Source organism: Bombyx mandarina, chromosome 26 (assembly GCF_030267445.1).
Source record: "Bombyx mandarina strain Sakado chromosome 26, ASM3026744v2".
In the NCBI taxonomy this organism is placed as follows: domain Eukaryota; kingdom Metazoa; phylum Arthropoda; class Insecta; order Lepidoptera; family Bombycidae; genus Bombyx; species Bombyx mandarina.
The window spans coordinates 5,196,771-5,223,567 of record NC_143232.1 but is presented as its reverse complement, the minus strand read 5'-3'; the positions used below and the strand labels follow the sequence as shown (position 1 = coordinate 5,223,567).

Genomic DNA, 26,797 nt, shown 5'->3' with positions numbered 1-26,797 from the left:
ACGAAGGGCGCCATTTTGATCTTGATGTTTCTGTTTCTATTCGTTTGTACATACGGTTACGATTTTTATCGAAGTTTTATTCTAACTGTAAACAATTGCTCGTGTTTTCAAGAGTGGTTCGATTATTATGAGAGTATTTATACGAATTTAAAAATATTAAAGTAGCCTAAGTAAGTGTTTTTATTTAAGTTTAAAACGACATCAGCCCGGTGTGCGTTGTTTTTAGTTCAAATGATGTCAGATAATGTCATTTGACAAATAAACCCTGGTTTTTAAAACATAAACAGGCTTAAATAGCCATTTGTTTTGAAATTTCAATTAATGGTCTATTTTGTTTACCCTAAAAAAAAACAATATTTCTTAAATTTGCAAATTAACATTTTTTTTCCATTGGCGGGAAATAAATCGCTGTCAAATCGGTGACATTTTGTTTTTGTTACAAAACTAAACTTTTGTTTATAAACATTGTATTCTGTTCAACAAAAAAAGGTAAGTATCTCGTTTTATCGCTACAAAGTTTGGTCGATAGGTTATTTACTTGTCATAAAGTCGAAATAAATATTGTTTGATTAGTTTATGCTTTTGACCACATGAATTGTACCACATGCAAGAATAGGAAACTTTTCCTTTAGTATTACCTATATATAACACACAATACAAATATGACAATTTGTAAGTTTTTTACAAAGATGGATGTTTATGTCTTAAATTAGAAATATATATCCTACAAGAACCTGAAGAGCGGGAGCTATTCAGAATATAACTGGCATTGCGACTTCATGTCTCAGTACCAATCTTCTGCAATACGAGGTGAATATGATTCGGTAACCACTTAAAACTAGGCGTACTTTTATCCAAATGTCTACTATAAATGAAAAAAAACAAGATATTCTTTAAGATATTGTTGTTGTATCATTTGAAACAAATCAATGTACAGCTTAGAAAACTAATTATTGATGCTTTTGTTAAACAGGTATGTCAGGAGGCTGTCTGGTGGTTCTTGACCGTCATGGTCGTGATGTTAAAAAATACCCATTGCCTGATGGATTGGCTACATTGGGTAGTGACCCTGCATGTGATATCCGTGTGATGTTACCAACTGTCAGCTCTCATCATGCAACTGTAGTTGTGCATGCTAATCAGGTATACAAATAAAAAATTTCTGTAAAAATTTATCAATTAATATATTTGAAACAAATTTCTAAAAGTTTTTATGATAGTTATAAAACTTACTACTTTTACCAAACTGCAAAACAACAATTCTGCTGTTCTATAATTCTATTCAACAGTTCTGGCTTAAAGGGAGGATAGCCACAATTGAGGCCTATAAAATCAAAGGCAGCTAAACGCCTTAATGTCGTAAAATGGATTAACAATGGCGCTATCTTGTTTAATTAGTTGAACACGCTTTAGTGTTTTCATGTTATAACAAATGCAGCTAAATCTTTAACAAACTCAGTTCAGAAATTTCATTTTTACTCTGTACTAAGTACTAATAAACGAAGTTTTATCATTTAAAATTCAGATTATTAGTAATATTCTCATTCTTTATAAATCTGCTTTAAAATAAAGAATATCGAACAAAGTTATTTCAGTTTCTCAAACCGGGAGTGTTGCTAACACTGGCCCTAGCAAGAGCAGTACTTTGATGTATCGGGAGGATCCGTAATGACATGTTTTGAGTTTACCCGAATATTTGACAGACTTGGATTTAGCTGCCTTTGATTTTATAGGCCTCAATTCAAACACAATGAAAATGCTCCAATGCCTAAGTTCCAAGCTGGGCAGCATTAACACATTGAATGCTTTGTGGTCCACCGGTGGGCCTAGCATACATTCAGGCCAAGCGAAAATCACGGAATCAATAGTTTTTATCAACTTGAGATTTTCATTCTAATAATTAAAAAATGTGATAATTTTCACTGAAGTCGCTGATTTTTAATTAGCGACTTCTTTTTAATTTTTAATTAGCGACTTTTACTGTCTAGTTTTTAAGATATTTTAAAAGGCTACTTAATCTTGATAAAAACTGCAACTTTCTATTGGATTTAAAAACAAAAGTGTTTGGTTTGATTTTTTTAATACTCAATTACTCTATCTAAAATACTTGATATTTCATGTGTCTATTACTTAATGATTTGAGTATTTAAAGACAATATTATTATAAAAATAAGATTTTACTAATGATTTAGTAATAAAATTATTTGCTATTATCTGTTGTAGGTTTGGCACTAAAACTGTGTAACTATTTTAATATTGTGATTTTTTTTTATTGTTTTATTGCATAGCTGTGTGAATGAGCTCACAGTCCACCTGGTGTTAAGTGGTTACTGAAGCCTATAGACATCTACAACATAAATGCCGCCACCCACCTTGAGCTATGATGAGTTCTAAGGTCTCAGTATAGTTACAATGGCTGTTCCACCCTTCAAACTGAAACGCATTACTGCTTCCCATCAGAAAATAAGCAGGGTGGTGGTACCTACCCATGCGGACTCACAAGATGTCCTACCACCAGTAATAATTTTAGATTTTAAATCAACAGACTGTTGTACGAAATATTGGCGATGGCGATACCTTAGTGAATGGAGAGCCTGTGAGTGTGGCAGCGCTTAAGCACTATGATGTGATAACTTTAGGTGATCGATCTCTACGCTGGGAGTATGCCAATCCAAATATCAGTAAAAAATTCCAGAAGATTGAACAAGGTATGATTTTGTTGATTATGAAATTCTTAAAAAACATTATAAGCAAGTACAGTTTTCCTTAATTGGCATTAAAATTAAAAATGATCCTACATTTTTTAATGCAGATGAAAAGGTTTTCATATTTATAATTTGTTTGTAGTTTTTTTCTTTTTCTCTGTTCTGTTCTCTTTTTCTGGAGTAAACTTCTTTCATCATTCTACATTATGTTGTGTGTCGGTGCTAGGGTGAATTTGGGTAATTGTGGGAAATGTAAGTGCCAGTCACTGTACAGTTTATCAGCTGTGAAACACTTGTGTGCTGGAAGCTATAGAAATATAATACAAATTAATCAAAGTCTATTCAATTTTTCAAAGAAGCTTTCATGTTACGCCTGTGGCTTGTTTGTCTGCGAGCTAGGTAATCGAGCTACAGAAAACCTTCATGCATTGTTCGGTTATTGTAAGTAAATTTAGACATACCAGATCATGTCGACTGAATGGTCAACAGTCGACGTCGCTCTAAACACGTCATTACGGATCCTCCCGATCCATTAACGGTGCTTTTAGTTACCTCAAGCACCGGTCACCGGTCATCGGAAGGGTTTGACGAGTAAATTAACCCATAGACACAGCCTACTGAGTTTCTCGCCGTATCTTCTCAGTGGGTCGCGTTTCCCGTGGTAGATACTGCGTAGCACCGCTTTTGCTAGAGCCAGTGTTAGCAACACTCCCGGTTTGAGCTCCGTGAGCCCACCCACACGTTAGGGTTAAGCTAAAATAGCCTCTAAGGCTATCAGCAAAAAAAAGTAAAATGTGTGTAGGTGTGTACGTGTGCGGCCGGGGCGGGCGGGTGTCGCGGCGGGCGAGCGCGGCGGCGTCGGGGCCGGCCCGGGACCGCGCGCTGCGACTGGCGCTCGAGATGTCGCACCGGGCTTCTATGCCGGGTCTGTACACTTCAATTGAACATGCAATTTCGAAAACGGCACATGTCGCATACTTTGTCAAATACGTTTTTTCATATACATGTAGTTTTGAGGCTTACCTACACCCGTTTTATAATAATTCTAGTAATTTTCAATTGCTAATTAACACTAAAATATATCTCAAAAGTTAAAATTTTAAATTTTACACTGCTTTAGAAAATAATCAGTTTTTTTTTTATTTCCTGAACATTTTACATTTTCAGAGATGTGCCCTTTTCGAAATTGCATTTACAAGTATATACTTACCTATTTACTACTACATTTGCCGTGAAGCAGTAATACGTTTCGGTTTGAAGGGCGGGGCAGCCGTTGTAACTATACTTAAGACCTTAGAACTTATATCTCAAGGTGGGTGGCGCATTTCCGTTGTAGATGTCGATGGGCTCCAGTAACCACTTAACACCAGATGGGCTTTGAGCTCGTCCCCACATCTAAGCAATAAAAAAAATACGAGTGGTCCCCCGGTATTCGAAATTCGACTATTATGATTTTATTGTCAAAGAAAAGAAAGCGTAAAGCTGACCTTGATTACAAACGCGACCAGTTGAAGGCCCGCCCACCTGCTGCCATAACCTATAATTATGAGAACGGCGTGCTTACGTGCCCTCAATGCGCAAGGAGTTTTGCCGCGAAGATAGGCTATATAAGCATCTTTGAGCGCACGAGCGCCAAATCGATGGATAGGAGTCCAAGTGGTCGCCATGGCCGAAATTGGTCAGATGAATCATCATAATCATCATCATCATTGTCAAAGACTATAATACTTGTATAATCGCAGATTTTGCCAAGACTATGTACACTTTAGACAGGTATTAATAAAGACAAACAATATTGAATCTTTTCTCACTTTTATCACAGACTATAAGCAATAAGAAAAGTTTGGCAGTAAACAAATATGTAGTATGTATGAGTATGTGTGTCAAATACATGGTAGTGTGTGTAATGTTTTTATTTAATGATTTAATGTACTTTTTATGCATAAATAAAAAAAAAATTAACATTCTGCATTCCTCTATATTCTCTATAAGTGTGAGAAAAAGGGATACAAAGTTTTTGCTTCATGTATTAATATATAGATATACTTAATAATATTGTACTTACTTACTGACTTTATACTTACTTAATTATATACTTACTTACTCGTTAATTAACGAATCGAGTAAGAAATAAACACAGCCATAGAAAAATTTGTAAAAATATTAATCAGTTAAATTACAAACAGGTAGCACAGGCGGTAAGCAAGTTGCGATTGTTCAGCCTCAAAGAAGAGATACTACTGATCAGAATGGTGATTATAAACAAATATTTAGGAAACATTCCCAGTAATAATTCTTATTATATAGTTCCTCTCAAATAAAAATTTTTTTTTAAGATACCAACATTATTAATGCTAAGAATTTGTCATGCTAAAACATTAAATAATATACTTTTATATTAAAAAAAATTTAAATTAAAAAGATTTGTCCCAACAGTTTTTCATTCCCAACTGAATGAATTTAAAAACATAATATTCTGTATTTGTAGACCAAAATCAAACTCGACCTCCATCAAGCAAGCGATCCAGAAACGCGGATGTCTCGCACGAGGAAGACAATCGAAAACGGAGGTCTACGAAAGCGAGTCCTAGGAATGCTTCCCTTCAGGATCCGACCAAAGCTACGCTGTGGATCGAGTCCAGGAAGACGAAGAAAAGCCCAAAAAGTCGCTCGCAGACTCCAACCGCGCTTCACGTCCCTAACACACGCAGGACGATTTCTACAATCAAGAAGAGCACGCCCCTAAGGCTCACGGTGCTCAGGAAAGCGCAGAGCGCACAGAAAATGAGGGTTATGAAGATTGAAGCGCCTACTAAAATTGGTAAGTTGCTTCATAGTTTTGTTTCATCAGAGAATGACCACTGTCCATGACTGAAGCAGACTTTATTTATATACTACCTACAGTCGCTGCGATTATACACAGAATTATTTAAGATATCCTCCATGTACCATCCGGCTTCGGTCTGAATTACCTTCCCGGTTCATTGAGCATATGACATGTCTTTTATAGAAAAAGATTTGAGAAGAGTTCTCAATGCTAGACAGTGGCTTGCTTGAGTGCTACTGGAATACTAAACTTTATGAGCAATGGTGGTTGCTCAGATAGGTAGTGTGCTCAACTATCTACAAAGACTATATTAGAACAAAATCACAACAGTGTGATCAGGCTTATAAACATTATTGAACAGGAAAAATGTTTTGGGGAAAATTTTTCTATTAGTCGTTGTGTCTTTTTTTTATTGCTTAGGTGGAAGGACGAGCTCACAGCCCACCTGGTGTTAAGTGGTTACTGGAGCCCATAGACATTACAACGTAAATGCGCCACCCACCTTGAGATATAAGTTCTAAGGTCTCAGTATAGTTACAACGGCTGCCCCACCCTTCAAAACGAAACTCATTACTGCTTCACGGCAGAAATAGGCAGGGCGGTGGTACCTACCCGTGCGGATTCACTAGAGGTCCTACCACCAGTAATTACGAAAATTATAATTTTGCGGGTTAGATTTTTATTACACGATGTTATTCCTTCACCGTGTAGGTCAATCGTGAACATTTGTCAAGTACGTATTTCATTAGAAAAATTGGTACCCGCCTGCGGGATTCGAACACCGGTGCATCGCTACATACGAATGCACCGGACGTCTTATTCTTTAGGCCACGACGACTTCAAAAGTATCTGGACAAGCTTCATCAGAAACTTCTTTTTTTCATTGCCCTTGTATGCATATGAGCACACTTATAGCACACTTAGTAGTAATTACTGTCGCTCATTGACAACAGCAATGGGAGGGGCACAGCCAAGCTGCTCCCTAGGACTGAGTACTCTCAACATGCCTCGTTTGAAGACGGACATGTCATAGTGTTCCGGAAACTATATTATAGGGTAGTTCATTTTAAAGTCAAAATGTACATGGCAGAAGCGATATCTGGAAAAGCACTGTGATCACATCTAATCCAATTTAATAAAATTTCCAAAAAAAAACAAAGAAGCTCTTTGTAGATACAAAATGAGCAAATAAAAAAGTTTGTGGCCTGATGTTTTCAGTTATAAAAACTGCCCATTAGAAGCTGTTTTTTGGGATTGTACACCAAAGTCACTGAAATATTGTTTTATTGTGACTCAGTTTTATTTTTTATCGGCTACCCGAGTCTAGTGACAGACATCACGATATTAACGCCGTCACCCATTTACATACGAAGTTTTATTACACAATGTTATTCATTCATCGCGATAGTCGTTGGTTCGTGTAGATTTTATTAGGCTACAGACGCTTTTATGAACTTAGAAGATTTGTGCAGTGAGACCTGATCTATTTTATATATAATATATATATTTTTTTTAATAAAAAAAAAAATATTTACTAACAATCACGCCACGTTAACTGGTCCCGTGCTAAGTTCGTAAAGAACTTGTGTTACAGATACCAGATAACGAAAATAAATGTGAGTTTTTTATTATACACATACGTCATTTAATATACGTCCATATCCCTGGAAAATACTTTTTTTAAAATATTTATCATACAAACATCTTCCCTTGGCGGGATTCGAACCCGCGACCTCCTTGTGTAGTGACCATGTGACTTACCACTACACCATAGAGCCGTTAAAATGTATCATATGTATCATATGTATATAAAAAACATTTATCGCCAAGTGATTGTTGAGCTATATCTCAGTGCGGTTTTCTTACTGAGTGCGGCTAAGTTACTTATTTAGACAATAAACCGTCGGCGCGAGTCGGGAACTTGGGAATGAGCACATCTTTTTTTTTTATGGGTGAACGAGCACACAGCCCACATGGTGTATAGCGGTTACCGGAGTCCATAGACATCTACAACGCAAATGCGCCACCCACCTTGAGATATGAGTTCTAAGGTCTCAGTATAGTTACAACGGCTGCCCCACCCTTCAAACTTTAGAATACGGTCTCGATTTTGGAGTGTTCAAAACAAAACAATGTTTAATTTAAAATTTATTTGATGCAGAGCTACGACTTATTTGACTCGTGTAGGAGTCACAAATGCTTTATCCATAAAATAACTTCGAAACCTTTATAAGTCGTCAAGGACAAAGGCAATAGGTATATAAAGTCATCGGATATTCCGTGTCGTATGACGACATCGATAATTGTTTTAGCAGTGATTATATTTCACGAAATAAATAAACACCCTTCGATTTTTTCTCTCTGATAACCTTTACAAGCTGTCTCATGTATGAGGTCGCATGGATTGTAACTGTCTATAATCTTATTATACTATAAAGTAATGAATGTTTAATTGTTATATTTGACTGACTCATTGGTGCGGTAGTTAGCGGCCCTGACTGTTGCGCCAAGAGTCGTGGGTTCGATTCCCGCATCGGGCAAACATTCGTGTGATGAACAGGTTTGTTTGCTCTTCGTCTGGGTGTTTATTATCTATATATGTATATATTTAAACGTATATAAGTATGTATGTCAGTCTCCGGTACCCATAACACAGGGAATCCTAAATTGGGGCCGAATGACCGTGCGTGATTCGTTCCCAGTTATTTATTATTATTATTACAGTTAACAAACAAGTCCTAGTACAACACGAATGTGGATAGATTGGGATCAAGTAAATTATCATTTATAACTAGTCAAGTCATAAGTATTGTCACACAGTAAAAACTTTTCTTTTAGAATGCTGGCCACAAATTTTTTTTATTGAATTCGAATTTCGAATTGTTCATGAAAATAAAAATGTATACTTTTAGAATTTTACTCATTTTTAAATATGGAGTGGACGCTTAAAGAAGACCGTGTTGCAGTTATTGCGTTGCATCGTTGCGGTTACGCGCCAATTCAAATTTTTAACATACTGAAAAATTTGAATATAACCAAAAGATTCGTTTATCGTACCATCAAACGATACAATTGAAGACTCTAGTGTAGATGACAGGTCAAGAAGTGGTCGCCCTCGGTCTATTAGGACTTCAGCAGTGATAAAAGCTGTGAAGGCGCGAATTCAAAGAAATCCCAAACGTAAGCAGAAACTGTTGGCCCTTCAGATGGGGTTAAGCAGAACCACGGTGAAAAGGGTGTTAAATGAAGACTTAGGGCTTCGGGCATATCGAAGAAAAACAGGACATCGTTTGAATGCTCGTCTAATGGACCTGAGACTGAAGAGATGCCGCGCTTTGTTGAAGCGGTACGCGGGAAAAAAATATCGGGAAATTCTTTTTTCGGATGAAAAAATTTTTACCGTAGAAGAGATCCACAATAAACAAAATGATAAGGTGTACGCACACAGTAGTGAAGAAGCGAGCAACCGTATTCCGCGTGTCCAACGAGGTCATTTTCCATCCTCGCTCATGGTATGGTTGGGAGTTTCTTATTGGGGCTTAACAGAGGTACATTTTTGTGAGAAAGGTGTAAAAACGAATGCAGTTGTGTATCAAAATACAGTCCTGACGAACCTTGTGGAACCTGTTTCTCATACCATGTTCAATAACAGGTACTGGGTATTCCAACAAGATTCGGCGCCAGCTCATAGAGCGAAGAGCACACAAGACTGGCTGGCGGCGCGTGAAATCGACTTCATCCGGCACGAAGACTGGCCCTCCTCCAGTTTAGATTTGAATCCGTTAGATTACAAGATATGGCAACACTTGGAGGAAAAGGCGTGCTCAAAGCCTCATCCCAATTTGGAGTCACTCAAGACATCCTTGATTAAGGCAGCCGCCGATATTGACATGGACCTCGTTCGTGCTGCGATAGACGACTGGCCGCGCAGATTGAAGGCCTGTATTCAAAACCACGGAGGTCATTTTGAATAAACTTTAGTGTCATAAGAATCTATGTTTTGTTAAGTTTATTTTGGTATATGAATGGTTACATAATGAATAAACTTGTTTCAATTATTTTACATTAAACATGTGACAGAATTTATGACCTGACTAGGTAGTAATGCTAGATATTATTGTCAAATATCCAAAGCGTTGATTAAAAGTTTTCAAGTGAAACAAAGTTTGTCAATCGACAAATAACTTTAGAGCGAAATGAAAATACTTATTTGGCATTTCGTATTTATGTTCTAGTACTTAGTTTGCTTTTTGCATTGGTTCCGAGCGTCGTGACCGTCTGATGTGATTATGGCTTAGGAATGACATGTCAATTAGCGAATCAAAGCAATAATTAATAGGAACCGTGGATCGGGTCTTGTTTTTATACATTACCCGTTTTTTTTTTCTCTAATTATTTGCTGGTAGGTAGGGTAGGTGAGCCCACGGGCTCAACCCGATAGGATTTGCTAACACTAGCTCTAGCAAGAGCAGTGCTTAGCAGTATCTACCACCGGATCGGAAACGCGACCCACTGAGAAGATCTCGACTCAGTGGCTATGTCTATGGGTATAGACAATATTTTTATGCTATAACCGTTGTCGTACTGTAAGAAAGTGGGAACTGTTGACGTGATGCTCATGGTATAAGCACGAAGGCTTCAGTTATTCCGTCGCAGGTCATCAACTAATGGGAAAGGATGTTCTTTCACAGAGCGAGGGCGGGCTTGCACACATATCTTGGGATTTCGTTGGCGCGATTTAGATTTTGTTCAAACTCTGCTAATTTATTATGGGCTACAACCATACGATACGATCAGCTATAACCTTTATTTCTATGTGCTTATGGTGCATTAGAGCAAAACAATTTTTTGCTCTATTCGCGATCGTAATTTCATCATTGTTATTCGATATCATGTTTCAGCATTTTTACTTACTTCATTGTATTTTCCAAGTTAAAAGTCAGTCAATATTCATACCACGTGCAGTACAGTCCTCCCACTGGAATTGCTAGGGCCAATCAGTGTAGAAATTTAGTTTCTTTTAAATAAAAGTAGTGAAGAGCGCGTTTTTTTTCTTCTTTATTTGACCAATAGGGTAGGCTCCATGACAATGGCTGATAACTATATTTCTCGATATGTTTTCTCTAAGAAATTTGTTTCGGCAAGAATTATGGACTGCGAGTCGAGTTGCAATGGTTATGGTAAACCTCCTTTAAATTAGAGAGTGAGATCCTAAATCAAAGAAAGAAAACATTGAATGTAATTTACCCAACACGTATTGAAATTGTATCTAAGAGCGTTTCCGTCTTACCGCATTAGTTAAATGCAAGGTCAGTGACGTCACACCTACGTGTTTTTATATCTTATGCATTTAGTTCAAAAACGTTGTCTCGTCTGAAAGCCGGCTAGAACTGAAAAACGAAAAATTAATTTTCTCTTTACAATTTCTGTGTCTGCGGTCGTTGCATTATATTCACATGGTTTTAGCAGTTGATAATGTAATTCAAATATGTACATAATGCGATCAAGGTGAGTGACGCGTTGCAAGTGCAAGGACTAGTGGGTGCATTTGTGAGAAATTAAACTCTTTTGTGAACGTGTTTGAAAGATTATCTTTAGTGTGCTATGAGAACGTACTCACATCGGGTCAGACTTTATTAAACTAGTCATCCGTGACCGCGAAGCTTGTGATTATAAGGTCTCTGATCACGATGTACTGCGGAAATATCGGCAGCTGTGGTATTGGGTTATTTTTTTATTTTTTTTTATCACAAAACATAGCCTTTCTGATTTATGTTTTCCACGTGTTTGGGGGAAGCAGCGCGCGAACCCGCGTGGTGTTAAACATTTGAAATATCGGTCATAAAAATAATATAAAAACTTATAAATTCACAGCAAAGTTTTAGTTGTATATAGTACTTCCCTAAGTCATTAGTCTACGATTATTTAATTCATTATTTATAATTAATCATCAGGTTTTCCCCGAATGCTTATGTTTCTTGAAATTAATTAAGTTACACACACATGTTAATGAAAATGACTAATAGCATAAATTATATTCAAACTAAGCATGAAAAACCTTGATATGCATATCGATTACACATCACCAACAATTTTTAATGTAGTACAATGTCATCTAAAACCTTTTATAGTAGGTAATATGAGTATCACATAAAAATGTTAAATTAAAACGTGACAAAAATCTGACCATCATTAAAATTGTGAGAAATAATTAACGCCAATCTACAATATAACAGACAACCTGACAAAAAACTAACCCGCAAAATTGTAATTTGCGTAATTACTGGTGGTAGGACCTCTTGTGAGTCCGCACGGGTATGTACCACCACCCCGCCTTTTCTGCTGTGAAGCAGTAATGCGTTAATGCGTTTCGGCTTGAAGGGTGGAGCAGCCGTTGTAACTATACTAGATAACTATACTGATACCTTAGAACTTACATCTCAAAGTGGGTGGCGCATTTACGTTGTAAATATCTGTATGCTTCAGTAACCTTTTGGTTGTGAGCTCGTCCACCCATGTAAGCAATAAAAAATAAATAAAAAAAGAATAACTATACATATTATTATGTTTGTCTCCTTGGAAATTATTTTATTATTTATATGTTTGTAGTTGAAAAAGTCCGGCAGCAACATGCATTAGCCACTATCGAAGCCGGTAGCAAAGCCAAGTATAATGGCTCTTATCAAGTAATTAAACAAGTCGAATTTATCGATCCTTTTGTATAGTTTTATTTTCGTATCGTATATTTCGTAACAACATTGGAAAACTTCACTTTGGTGATAATTAACATTGAATAATGTATTGTAAAATAACATCTGTAAACCGAACATCAAAGAGCACTTTTAAAAAAAAAAAATGCTTAGATGAGTGGACGAGCTCATAGCCCACCTGGTGTTAAGTGGTTACTGGAGCCCATAGATATCTACAACGTAAATGCGCCATCCACCTTGAGATAAGTTCTAAGGTCTCAGTATAGTTACAACGGCTGCCTCACCGTTCAAATCGAAACTGCTTCACGGCAGAAATAGACAGGGTGGTGGTAGCTCACACGAAATTCTACCGCCAGTACCAGATTCGGAAAATGGGTAGTATCGTATTATCGGTATACCGCGATGTATTGGTGGTATGAGGTATGATTATTTCTGTCGCGAAGCAATTATTTGCTCCAGTTTGAAAGATGGAATAGACGTTCTACAATACAATTTAGACTTCGACTTCATATCTCAAGTCCATGGGCTCCGGTAACCGAGTTGTGTCGTGAACTCCTTAATTCATTACTGGTGGTAGGACCCCTTGTGAGTCCGCGCGGGTAGTCCCCTCGCCTATTTCTGCCGTGACGCAGTAATGCGTTTCGTCTGAAGGGTGGGGCAGCCGTTGTAACTATACTGAGACCTAAGAACTTATATCTCAAGGTGGGTGGCGCATTTACGTTATAGATGTCTATGGACTTCAGTAACAACTTAACACCAGGTGGGCTGTGAGCTCGTCCACCCATCTAACCAATGAAAAAATATCATTTAAGCGATAGAAAATGTCCAAACTATCGTGGATAAAACGTACCAATAAAATGTCTTCCGACAATTATATAAAAAAAAAAAAATTGCAGATCACACGAAGCAAGCGGCTCTGATGCTGATGACAGGGCACACGCCTAAACAGAGACTGTTAGGATCGAAATCTAAGACTCCCTCGTACGTAGTTAAGAAACATAGTCCGGTGCGGAGGAATCCGCGGGGCAGACTCAGTCTAGGGAAACGGTCTAAAGAGAGCGAGAGCGCTTCGTCGTCCCGGCTCAGCAACACAAGAGCCAGTTCAGCAGCCGGCACTAGTAGGAGCTCGGGGAATCGTTCGGTGAGTATTGTGACCATTGAGTATTGTGAACAAACATGGGCACACATAAACAAGCGCAAATAATAGATTTTTTTTAGTAAAATTTTAAAATGTATAGAATTTCTTCATTAGATTCACTCATCTTGACAGTACGAAAAATATATGTGAATTAAAAATAGTGTAAGAAAAAATGATTTTATTGTAAAAAAGCGTGGGGTGCTTTTCAGGATATTATCAAAATAACCCTTCAACTCATATCTGTTCATAAAATATTTATAACTACTGATACCATGCACCACACGCTTTTTTTACAATAAAATCATTTGTTCTTACACTATTTTTAATTCAAATTTATTAAAATTTACTTTCTATTTTTTAGTTGGTTTTTCTATAAAGGTGTATTTTGTTAGTTTTTTTAAATTATTATTTATTTTCCATTTTTTAGTTTAATTTCAATTTTTTTTCTAATATTGAATTGTCATATGTGCCTAATAAGTATACCAAATTTCGAGTTAATACGACGTTTCGAAGGGGGTCAAAATCATGTTCAAAGATTCCATTACATACATACGTCTGAAGCTAATAAAAGAGTATTAATAAATAAAAATCACTCATTTTCCTAATTTGAATTTGGAATTATCTTCTTTAAAATTTAAACTTTTAATGATACCCAAACCAGCCAGATACAAATAGTATAGCCAAAGAGATTTTATTACAAGTTCATACATACTATAATGCGAAAAGAGTTTTTCCCCAAGTGTTTCATATTTCGCGTTTCGTTTTAAAATTTAAAATAATTCTAATATGTAACAATATAAATATTTTTATGTTGTGTATAAGTGTGTATATGAATATATATGATAGTGATTATATATAGATATGTGTAAATTTTATATTATTATCATGATATAAATATTATGTACGTTGTTGTATGTGATTATATATAGATATATACCGTGTATGTGTTTGTATATGTATGTAATATTATTATAAATTTTCTTATTTTCGCAATAAGTAATGCACCTACCACAGGACTGCCTCACAGGCATTAAGTCCGCCATTGTACCTTTGTGCATGAAGTTGAATAAATAAATAAATAACAACAATTGATTATTAGATAGATATTCATTGAAATTAAAAACGATTGTTTGTTAACAAACTCGGAAAATGTCATGAAAATTATGTTTACTTTTATCATGTCACGATCGCGTATTGCTAGTTTTGAACTGTCTTATTTTGTTTTTAGGTAACGATATTCGAAGTAACAGACTCGGAGGCTCGAAATTCAACTTTACAAGCGAACAGGTTGTCGCGTCGCTCCGGACAGAAGAGTCCTCAGAAATCGCCCTTACTACCGAGCGCCAAGAAATCGGCGCTGAAAGATCCAAAGAGAAACACCCGTAAAACCGAATCTATAAAGTTCGATTTGAGTAATTTGGAGAACGGCGCTCAGATGTCCAGTGACGTTCTGACGGTTAACGACACGACGAAACGTTCCGACGGTGACGACACGATGTCGGAAGAAGAGTTGACTTTACGTTACTCCGACTCTCCCAGTCCTTCGCCAAGGAGACCGATAAATTCTCGCAGCAGTCGAATATTGGAGAGTACCATCGGAACACGCCTGACCGTGTCACCGAAACAATCTTTAACTCAGCAACGACCTCGTGGAAGAAAATCGTCGAGAGGAAGCCTTATCCTGCAAAAGGCGTTGACGTCATCTGATCTATCACATGACTTGTCCAGCCAGAGTACCTCGATAGCGTCCGCTTACAAAACGCGAACACTCAGTCCGAGAACACGTAATATGGAATCGTATTCGATTGTCGATTTAGTTTCTATAGATTCGAACGATTCTCAAAAGAACGCTTCAGTTTATGATTCTGTGGCGTCCGCGAGCGACTCGTTTGGTACTCCCGGTAATAGCATCTCTAGGAAAACGAGATCGACTATCGATCCAACGTTACTCGGAACTAGCACTCCGTACGTCGCTAAGTCGACCAGATCAGGATGCTCGTTTATATCAAATCGATCACGATCCAATCCGGGTGTATCGGGTGACGAAACGCTCCACTCAAGGAGTTCTATGTCCACAAGACGATCGAAGTCTTTGACCACACCCGAAAACACCAGAAAACATATCTCGATCAACAGTACGAAAATATCTAGAGTTTCCAGAAGTCGATCCAGGATTAATGACAGCGACCTACTCGTTGACGACGAGGAAGATTCGTCTCCGAAGACTTCGAAAAGGGTCAGTCGTAATACTAAATCTTTGTTATCGAACGCTACGTTTAACAAAAGAAGCGACATTACGAATGGAAGTGTAATTAGTTCAACTAACGAGGGAAATACTACTCCAGAAGATAGACATAGTCCCGAAGATGTAGGCACTCCAATGTTAAGCATTCAAACTCTTTTAAATAACAGCTCGTTTACATCAAGGAACATTCGAACTGGCAGAGTATCGAAACGCAAGACTGTAGGAGATATTGGCACAGTTAGAAACAGTCGTGCCGGCTTAAAATCAAAATCGTTGAATGCTAGTGCAATGAGGGCTGTTCTAAGGTCGATGAAAGGTTCACCGAACGACTCTGACGTCACAGACGAGGACGCCCCACAGCCTGACCACGAAGAAGTAATTACACCGAAAAGTGCCGTAAAACCGGTACAAGAGGCCGTCAAAAACAAGCACTCGACCGCTAAGAAACCTCAATCGAAACGTTCCATTATAGACGATCTTAACAAATCTGATATCGTGAAAGAGCTATTCAACAGTCCGGTTAAGAGAAAGTTGTCTCAAAGTATGACCGAATTCTCTAGGAAGCAACTATTCGAGGAGGACGAGGATGTTATTTCAGTTAAAAAACCAATTAGAAACACTATCGCTGTAGCGGATAGAACGCCAGACAGTTCCATTCTTGACCAAACGGAAGCTATCACGCCTGATATGTTCATTAGTCCGATAAATACACCGTCACATAGTCCGAACATGACGGGAATTAGACGATTGTTCCGCAGAAATACACCACAGAACGACCTGCGTGACGTGGCAGGCGTCAGAACACTATTCCGCTCTCCTAGACATCGGAAGTCTAATATAAACGATCTGACAAATGTAAGAAATCTCGAACAGGATTTTGCGGAATGCTCCACCGAACGCTTAAGCGACGCTCGTGTCAAAAATGTTTCTACGTCATCACCTAGAAATGATCAGCAAAGAGTTTCAGGAGCTAAAACGTCGTTCCAAATACAAAATAAATATACAAGTCCACGAAATGACTTGAACGACGTTAGGGGTGTAAAAGAACTATTCCGGAGGAGTCCGACAAATGATTTAAGAAATGTATCAGCCGTGAAGAGAACATTGCAGAGGCTTTCACCTAAAAATGATTTGACCGACGTACGCGGCGTGAGAAATATTTTTAGACAACAAAAAAAGAATCAAGATTGTGACTTGAGCGGAATCGAAGAATTGTTCAATGAGTCACGAAATGAATCTGAAATTTTATTTGATCAATTGGTAGGCGGTAAGCCACGAGCAAAAGCTGTTTATTCGAGAACTTTCACAGCGAGGGCCCCTCAAAAACAGAATGCACGAAAAAATGCATCTTTGAATAAGTCTATGAATATGATAACCGATAACGTCGAGGAATGGCTAGAGACCAACTTGAGAAAATGTTTGCAAAAAGATAAATCCTCAACAAGTTTGACTAGAGAACTTAAAAGGTTGGCGACTAGTACATTTGAAGGTGATACGCCAATCCGAAGATCAAGAGTACGCGACAGTACAGTAATTAGGAGTATTATCACAGAGAATCGTCAGAAATCCGCTTCAGAAGTATACAGCGCTCGGAAACTGCCTATAAAGAAGAGGTCCTTGAAGGAAATCTCGATGGAAAGGGCAGCAAATACTACGATCCTGCCAATTAAGAAAAGGGTTGTAGTACATTCAACGCCGGTTAAAGGGAGAGTCAATATGACTATGAACGCTTCAGAATTGGGCAGAGTTTCGCCGATTGCTGCCTTTGACAAAACTCGACCAGCTGAGAGTGACACGACTGTGGCGTGAGTATATTTTTTTTATTGCTTAGATGGGTGGAGGAGCTCACAGCCCACCTGGTGTTAAGTGGTTACTGGAGCCCATAGACATCTACGACGTAAATGCGCCACCCACCTTGAGATATCAGTTCTAAGGTCTCAGTATAGTTACAACGTCTTATCCTTTAGGCCACGACGACTTCAAACGACGACTACGATATTTAAATTTTCTGCAAATGCTACTTACTTATTTCTTAAAATTTAATTGAAATATATTTTATAAAATTAATACGTGAAGCAAAAACTTTGTATCCCTTTTTACGAAAATTGCGCGGACGGATGAGTATGAAATTTTTCACACTTATAGAGAATACAGTCAAAATCTGTTATAACGACATCGAAGGGACTGCTCATATTCAGTCGTAAAAACCGATAGTCGTAACAACCGGTGATGTTTAATGTGTATCGTGCAAGTACAAACAAATCGATAGGGAATTATTGGAAAAATATATTTACATAATACGCGATTTTTCTTCAATATTAACTTGTTTTCTTTTTCTTTGCGAGATTTTGAAAGTTTCACGAATAACTCCACAAAGTTTTGGTGCGTCTTGTGTATAGATAAGTAACAAACTAACTGAAGAGATATGAAGAAGTGGGCTTTGACTACCGCATGCACGTGTTTTGTTTCTAAGAATTAGAAAAGACCCTACACTAAACTAAATCCTATTGTTTTCTTTCCTGATTTTAAAAGCCATTGAAGACAAATGTGGATACCTATTCAAATTGTTTACAATACAGCTTAGCCGGTCGTTCTAACACATCTAATTCTCCGAAATATTAGTTAAATGTGGTCGTTTTATGAGGTATGTCGTTATTACCAATGTCGTAGAAAGCAATATTTTTAATAAGGCGGTCATATGGCATTCAGCCGGGACCTTTGTTCTTGGTTATTATAACCGGCATGTTGTATTAAACGATGTCGCAGTAAACGGTTTTGACTGTATAGAGAAGAAGTGCACAATGCTAATATTTTTTTTAAATAATGCATAAAAGATACATTAAATCAATAAAGAAAACACACACTAGATACCATGTATTTGACGCACACACGTATGCATATTATTTATTGTCAAACTTTTGTTCTTGACGTCAGTGGTCAAATTGAGAATTGGTCTTTATTAATATTTTTTTATAGTGCAGCAGCCTTGGCAAAATTTGTAATTATAGAAGTATAAAATACAATCATAATAGTGTACAACCTTACAACTCCAACTAATTATAGTCGAATTTCGACTACATAGGGACCTCTAGTTTTAATAAATAATTAACGTTTGCTACGATTTTACAGTTATCATATGATGTTAAAAGTAATAGGATATGTATGTTATTTACTTATCTTTTCTCATTTTAATTCCCTTTTTTATAGTGTATCAAGACCAATAGAGGATGAACCGGCTCGACCTCAACCAAAACAAAGAGGCAGAAGGACGACAAAAGCAAAAATAGAGAAACCAGCTAATAACGAAATAATACCGTCCCCAAAGAAAACGCGGTCTAAAGCTAAGCCGGCTAGTCCAGTAAAAACTAGACCTACAAGAGGTCGCAATAGGACTGATAATTCTGATAACACCAAAAAACGTAGAGCCTCACTAGTCATTCCAAAGAAATCCCCAGTTCTTAGTCCAAAACCAACCAAGGTGTCTAGGAATAAAAATGATGACATCGAAATTGAAATCAAAGTGTTGATCAGTCCAAAAAAGATTACAAGACGTCAAAAACAAATAGAGGTTACAGCATCACCAAAAAGAACAACTAGAGCTAAAGTACAAAAAACTACCGTTGTTGTTACTAAACCGTCACCGAAATTGAAACCTAGAGCTAAGAGGAATGCAGCCCAAATCGATAAGGCTAATAGTGTCGAAGAAATCACACAAAAATCTAAAAGAAACCGTAAAACAACCGTTGAATCTCCCAAAGAATCTCGAACGGCAAAGCCTGGTGTTGAAAATGAACCCAAAACGAGGGGACGTAGAATTATAGCTGAACGACAAAATGAAGCCGACAAACCCAAAAGAGGTAGGAATACGAAAACGGATGATACTACAAAAGCTTCCAAAGAAGACAATTTACCTAAAACTCGAAGATCTAAACTAAAGGTACCGGAAAAACAGCCAGTTACACGAGGAAAAGCCAAAAATGTAGAAGTACCTGCCAGTGAAATCACACAGAAATCCACAAGAGGAAAGAAATTGGAACCCCAAGAAAGCGTACAGTCGGAACCGGTCAGACAAACTCGTCGTGTAAGAAATGATTATACCATTATTCCCGAACAAAGAGGTCGTAAACGCAAAACGGTGGTCGAGGAAGTAATACCTGCTAAAACCTCGCGGCGTGGAAAGAAGGCCGTCGAAAATGTTGATGCTGAAGCTGTTAGTGAGGAACCGAAGATAAATTCAAAAAAGAGTCAAGAGATAAATAAAAGTGTTGGAGGCGGTAAGACAACCAGAGCGGTTCAGAACAAAAGAGTTGCGGTATCCAACACTGCCGAAAGAAAAGTACAGAAAGGAACCAAGGTAATAAATAATTAAAACCAAAAATAATGAAATTAATTTAACATACAAACAAATAGAAAAGTGTTATTGTACATGTGGTTTTAATTGATATTTCTTCTTACAGACGGCGAAGCAGGAAATAGTTCCAGAAGCAAATAGCCGTAAGAGGATAGCACGCGCCGAATCATCTCCAGCGAAAGGTATGTTATTTGTTGGAATCACAAGCACTATCATCAGTTACTTTTATTTTCATTCGTTCAATGTTCAATCTATACTAATTTATACTAATATTAAATCTACAGTAGTTTTTACGGATGTTCCGTTATAACTACTGAACCATACATCCGATTGACTTGAAACTTGGTATCCATGTAGAAAATACATGTACTTAATAATAATGGATAGGCTAATATTTATACGTGTGTTGGACTCCCTAATAATAATGACAATAAATAACAATGTTAATTTTAAATGCCCAGCGAAGCGGGCGAGTACGGTTAATCTTGTATAAATGCAAACATCTTGAAATGTCGTTATATCTTTCTTCTACGATCGCTACTCGGCCTTTCATTCATTCGTAGGTTCTAGACTGTTTTTGCGTGTTTACTACTTATCAGTGTTTTTAGTTATTCTGAAAACCTCCAATATTCGTACACAATGTAGTATGTTCACAAGTGCCCATCGTTAAGCGCTTTTTACAAATGAATTTACATAATAATATAATGAGTTTACGATCTAGTAAAATATAATAACTGACCAATTTAATTCACCACAGTATTGTTGCAAACATAATTTTTTTTTTATTGCTTAGATGGGTGGACGAGCTCACAGCCCACCTGGTGTTAAGTGGTTACTGGAGCCCATAGACATCTACAACGTAAATGCGCCACCCACCTTGAGATATAAGTTCTTATGTCTCAAATATAGTTACAACGGTTGCCCCAGCCTTCAAACCGAAACGCATAACTGCTTCACGGCAGAAATAGACAGGGTGGTGGTACCTATCCGCGCGGACACACAAGAGGTCCTACCACCAAAGAAATTATTATTATTATATTAAAACGTCTTCACGCAGTACCGAATAAAAGACAAGCTTTGAGGACTAAAAAAGAAGTGGAGGCTGCGACCATAGTGTCTCCCTTGAAAACTCGAGCACGAAGTACACGTGCCGCAAAAAGTGAAGCTGAAGGTACAAATTTGTAGTGTATGACTTGATTTGCTTGATATTTCAATCTTGGTTTAAAGAAAATACAATGCCTTTTATATACAATCACCTTTATATTTGGATGGGTTATAATTTAGGAATATATTATAATAACGAAAAAGTTAACATTATAAAGGCGAGTCCTTATTATTAATTCAGTTTGCGGCTATTTAATGCTGTTATTCGGTTTTTTAATTATTTATTAATCTTTAAATTGGAAGACATGAGTGGATGAAGGGGACATGATACAATTTGTTAATTTTGAGAAAACGGGCAACAAACTTTTTGTCGCTTGTACTTTTTCTTTGTAAATAACTCCTCTATCAAATGCAATTTCTAAAAATAGCCTTTATACCCTGAGTTTTAAGGTCTAATATGGTTTAGAGGCACGAAACACCTTCATTCAATGTAAAAATCTTACAAATGGTATTTAACCCCTTCATCTACTCATGCCTTTAATTATGAGAACTTATCGTTAATTGTTAATTAGATTCCAACTTTAGGTAATATGTTTTACTTTTTTTTAGTATCAAAGAAAACTACCAGTAGGAGCCGCAGGAGATAACGAAAAAATGAAATATGATGATGATAGAAAGTACAAATTGTATATTTGATGGTAAGGATTTTGGTACATTTCGGAAAATGAAAACTTTTGTGTTTTGTCCATCTAGACAAAAAAGGAAGCCTGTTTTGTCGCAACTTCTGAATGAGCTGAAGTAAGAAAAATTGCATTAAAAGTTAAAAAAACATAATTTTTAAAATAATCTTTGCTCCTTTTCCAGGTGCCTAAGAAGACATTTTTAATTTTAAAAACGTATTTAGTTTTAAATCACTTATCTAGATTTAGTTTGTAGATGTTGCTGTCAATGTCTCAGTTTTATTTTCATTTTTATTCTGTTTTTGTGATCTAATTGTGTTAACTTTGTATTTTAAAATAAAGCCATCAGTGATTTTTTAAATTGATTTTACCTGTTTGTCGTCACTTTAGAGTAGTTTTTAGTATGCACAAATTTATTTAAGTTGGCAATTTTTATTCTACCTTTAGTAGTTTTTTTTCGAGTAGGTACGCTGCACAAATATTTTATGATCATGACTTTATATTTCTTGTAACTTAACTGATTTTGGTAGTTTTCCAATGACAGCACAAGAGGGCATTATGCGGCATAATGCTCAACGTTGAATGTTCCAACTACAGCAACGCTTCGCACAATCGAGCACTCTCAAAAGTACTGCTCTCGCGTGATGCGTGCAATCGATACCGACCCAGTGACAGAAAATTGACAAGTGTTTTTTCTTTAAGTTGGCATTGATCGAAATTTTGTTTATATTATCGTTAGTAACATTATTTAATGTTGAAAAAATTGTAAGGCTTTCGTTTCGTCGTAGTTTCTTAGAAATAATCAATGTTAATTAAAACTGCTAACTTAGCGCACTCTGCTGATGCATTTGAAAACTAATTCACGTTCCAATTAAGCTTCAGCATAATTCGGCATTGTGCGTCACTGAGTCGCATTATGCTCTGTAATTGGAAAACTACCTGTTTGTGTGCTGCATTTTATTTTGTGCAAACGAAGCCCAGACAATTAGTATAATATAACGCTCAAATACAAATTATACGTATTTCATTTTTGTATTAAACAAAGCAAAATTGATTTGGATTAGATTCTAGTTTTACAAAACTTAAAAATTTATTTTAATTTAATTTTAAGTATTAGAGAAGAGCACCTGAAACAAATGTCACTCTTACGTAAATCTCTAAACACTTCATAAGGTTATTTAAAAGACAATAATTTTAAAAGACTATTTGTTATACTGTCAAAACCGTTTACTGCGACATCGTTTAATACAACATACCGGTTATAATAACCAAGAACAAAGGTCCCGGCTGAATGCCATATGACCGCCTTATTAAAAATATTGCTTTCTACGACATTGGTAATAACGACATACCTCATAAAACGACCACATTTAACTAATATTTCGGAGAATTAGATCTGTTAGAACGACCGGCTAAGCTGTATTGTAAACAATTTGAATAGGTATCCACATTTGTCTTCAATGGCTTTTAAAATCAGGAAAGAAAACAATAGGATTTAGTTTAGTGTAGGGTCTTTTCTAATTCTTAGAAACAAAACACGTGCATGCGGTAGTCAAAGCCCGCTTCTTCATATCTCTTAGTTAGTTTGTTACTTATCTATGCACAAGACGCACCAAAATTTTGTGGAGTTATTCGTGAAACTTTTAAAATGTCGCAAAAAAAAAGAAAACAAATTAATATTGAAGAAAAATCGCGTATTATGTAAATATATTTTTCCAATAATTCCCTATCGATTTGTTTGTACTTGCACGATACACATTAAACATCACCGGTTGTTACGACTATCGGTTTTTACGACTGAATATGAGCAGTCCCTTCGATGTCGTTATAACAGATTTTGACTGTATATATATTATACAATATTCGTAATTATGTGATTTCAATATATTAATATGTCTTTAGTTCGTATTTGCACTATGTTTATTATTCTATTGATTGATTATTTCTAAAATGAAAGGTAATATGTATTTTGGGAACAATTTATTCAAATTTGAAGACATTCGTGTTCGAAAAGTTGTCAACAGATGCTTATTTAGGAAATTCTATTTTATTAACATATATTGTTGAACAAAGTTTAATAAAGAATAATTCTGAATACATAAATTGTATTTTATTTTCAACATTTGGCCACTATCTTGTCTATAAACAATATTTGAGTCATTTCATTTCATAATTAACTACAATACGACCGACGTAACTTGGCGAGCCTGAATATAGCCGCAGGTGAACTTTCGCGCATGTACACTCGTAAAAAAAGTGTTATTGGCATTCATTTTTTAAAGTTAAAATACGAGTTAAAATTTCCTTATACAGGGACCAAGTACAAATAAAATGAATATCATAACGCTATGAGACAAAAATCTATAAAAATAACGTAATAAATTAAGGATTCACTCACCTTTCGATAGTAGTAGATTTTCATCACAATCACACGGAATAGTATTTACAGTCAAACGTTTTGCTATTCACTATCACTATCACTTAATCACTATCGCTGAAGGTGGAAATGCCTAACATAAAGTCATCTGCCTCTTGTGTCCTTTGTGAGGTACTAGGCATAGGTTCGTCATCGTAATTGTCGTCGCTCTCACTTTCAGATTCATTTTCTGAGTCTGAACCTGTATTAATGATGAATTGTTCCGTCATTTCGTCAATAATATGATCGCTCTGCGTATATTCATCTTCGACCTTTTGCACTTTTCTGCATAGAGCACTCCATTGTTCCTGACCCATTAAATTTACTTTTTCTTGGATGAGCTCCATTGTCCGGGTTACGTTCCAGCCGACGTTTTTAGCCGCTACGTGCCCTTTAATAGCAGCCCACGCCATCTCGATGGGGTTTAAATCTGGATGATAAGGCGGTAATCGAAGGACATCATGGTTGTATTTTTTAAACATTTCGTCTATCACGTATTGTTTATGCCCGTCTTTGTTTTTTTTTTATTAAATCATAAAGTTGCGGTTTACGCATGTCTTTTTCATATGGTATACCCTTTTCTGCTAACCACGATTCCATTTTTGCTTTCTTGTCATTTGATGTAGGGGCAGGATTCAAAATTTTGTTGTGGTATGGAGCGTTATCGATAATCACCACCGAGTTAGGGCTCAAATTTGGAATCAATTTAGTCCGTAACTATTTCTCATAGTTTGAAAAATTCATGTCATCATGATAGTCTCCAGTTTTGTTCCCAGATTTGAACATCAGCAGGGTATTCGGAACAAATCCTACTTCTGATCCAGCGTGCACCATAACTATCCTCTGACCTTTTGATATAGGACACTTTATTCCTTTAGCGGAACCATCTGACCATGCCTTACTTTTTGTATGAGATGAGTGGGCATAAGACTCGTCAGTGTATACGATTGGTCGCCCTTCATGCCTGTATTTTTTTATTGCTTTTAAGTACAATATCCTCTTTAGGCGAATGTCGGTCTTCTCTATAAGGATCTTTCTATTGGTTTCGGTCTTTCGTCACTTGAAACCCAAGTTTTTAACAATGGCCTGTAAGCTCGTTTTAGCTCCTTGAAAATTCACGTCTTGCTTGAGTTTCGCTAATAATTTATTTATTGTTGGCATTTCTTTTTCGGTATGGTGGAAGTTGTGTATGCATCTTTTAATTATACCTTGGTCAAAATTGTCAATATCAGTAATAGGCTTCGATCTAGACCTTTTCTTGCCAGGCGTGCGGAATACCGAAAGTAAGCCCAAAATATTGCCTTCAGTTGCGATCCGCTGTACTGTGCGTTGCGACACACCAGTTGCGTTAGCAACTCTTAAAAAAACTTTGTCTTACGCCTTCTTCTTTTTTAAAATACTGAGTTAAATCAAAAATGATTTTTCTCGCCTGACGATTTAAAACACTATTATGCTTTGGGGGCATCTTTGTTGCGAAATAATATAAATACCAAGGGACACTTGATACTAAAACAAACATAAAACTAAACAAAAAACTGAACACTAAACAAAACTTAACAGTAAAATAATAACAAATAACAACGATCAATGAAACCTTTTGTAACCGCCCGTACTCAAGACAGAGATAGCGACACGAACACGACACCAATGCTAACGAGTAACTGAGATGCATTACCGCATGCCGAGAATTACCGAATATGCACGAATATAAACGATGTCAAGAAAAAGGGATGTACAATATGCGTGTCTGAGGATATTGTTTAATCGATTAATTTTCAAAATGGTTGAAATTGAAATAAAAAAATATATTTATGTTCCATTTTTTAAGAGGTTTAAAATATTCACAAACAGTCCCTATTGTAGTAGTCGTATATAACTAACTAATATTTAACTAAATCATGTCTTTCAACCAAGAAAATAAAATGTTATTCGTTTTTTTTTATATAAAGTCGAAATCTCGTTTACTAACGACAACATTTAATATGTTTGTAAATCTATTTGATTCAGTATATCATATAAACAAAAATCAATAAATTCCAAATCGATAAAAATCGATTGCGATATTTGATTGAATAAAGGGACGATTGTGTTTACACAGAGTCAATCCCTAGCCTAGACCTCCACCCCGCGCACGTTGCTCATACCACCATTTGGTTCCTAAAAACGTTTGTGCGCAGCCTTCTGCGCGAAGTTCGGACTCGCCAAGTTACGTCGGTCGTATTGTACTACGCTAATTTGCGTAAAAAATTACAGTTGACAGGAGACCGGTGTGCTTAGTGCGAGTTTCTTAACGTTCTCGATAGCGTAAAAGTTAAGCCAATTTTGTATGCAGTTGGAACAGCGCCCCTAGCGGCAAACGTACGCAAACGATCCCATTCCATACAAATATGAGCTAACTTTTACGCTATCGAGAAAGTTAAAAAACTCGCACTAAGCACACAGTTCGAAATCTCAATGATATTGTACAACAGCTGTTCCACCCATCTAACTGGAATCCATAAATGTTTCGTGGCGGAGAGACTTGCGATACGCTCTATCGCCATTAAATGCTGATTTGTAATTGCAGTAACCTGGCTTAATAATCTGAACTCTTATTTTCTGGTCTCTCTTAGTCTCCACTG

At 36.6% G+C, this 26,797-nt stretch overlaps 1 protein-coding gene and 1 pseudogene across 5 annotated transcripts; one reads left to right on the top strand and one right to left on the bottom strand.

Moving 5' to 3' along the window:
* Window positions 1-23: 23 nt before the first annotated feature.
* On the top strand, window positions 24-23,863 carry LOC114248234 (uncharacterized). Of its 4 annotated transcripts, XM_089738842.1 has the most exons (13): window positions 24-170; window positions 974-1,143; window positions 2,546-2,708; window positions 3,508-3,630; window positions 4,892-4,957; window positions 5,194-5,526; window positions 13,139-13,383; window positions 14,609-17,430; window positions 18,833-19,979; window positions 20,083-20,158; window positions 21,034-21,147; window positions 21,690-21,778; window positions 21,945-23,863. In XM_089738842.1, exons 2-12 carry the CDS (start codon window positions 976-978, stop codon window positions 21,725-21,727), a joined length of 5,295 nt encoding a protein of 1,764 aa, XP_089594968.1. In that variant the 5' UTR covers window positions 24-170; window positions 974-975; the 3' UTR covers window positions 21,728-21,778; window positions 21,945-23,863. The 4 variants fall into 4 exon arrangements, with proteins under 4 accessions (XP_089594968.1, XP_089594969.1, XP_028037220.2 ...); XM_089738843.1 differs by lacking the exon at window positions 21,034-21,147; XM_028181419.2 differs by lacking the exons at window positions 24-170; window positions 974-1,143; window positions 2,546-2,708; ... (1 more) ...; window positions 4,892-4,957; window positions 5,194-5,526 and adding an exon at window positions 10,899-11,257.
* Window positions 21,217-25,978, bottom strand: LOC114244667 (uncharacterized; annotated as a pseudogene). Its single transcript, XR_016325500.1, has one exon. The product of XR_016325500.1 is annotated as an uncharacterized LOC114244667 (transcript).
* Window positions 25,979-26,797: the final 819 nt, after the last annotated feature.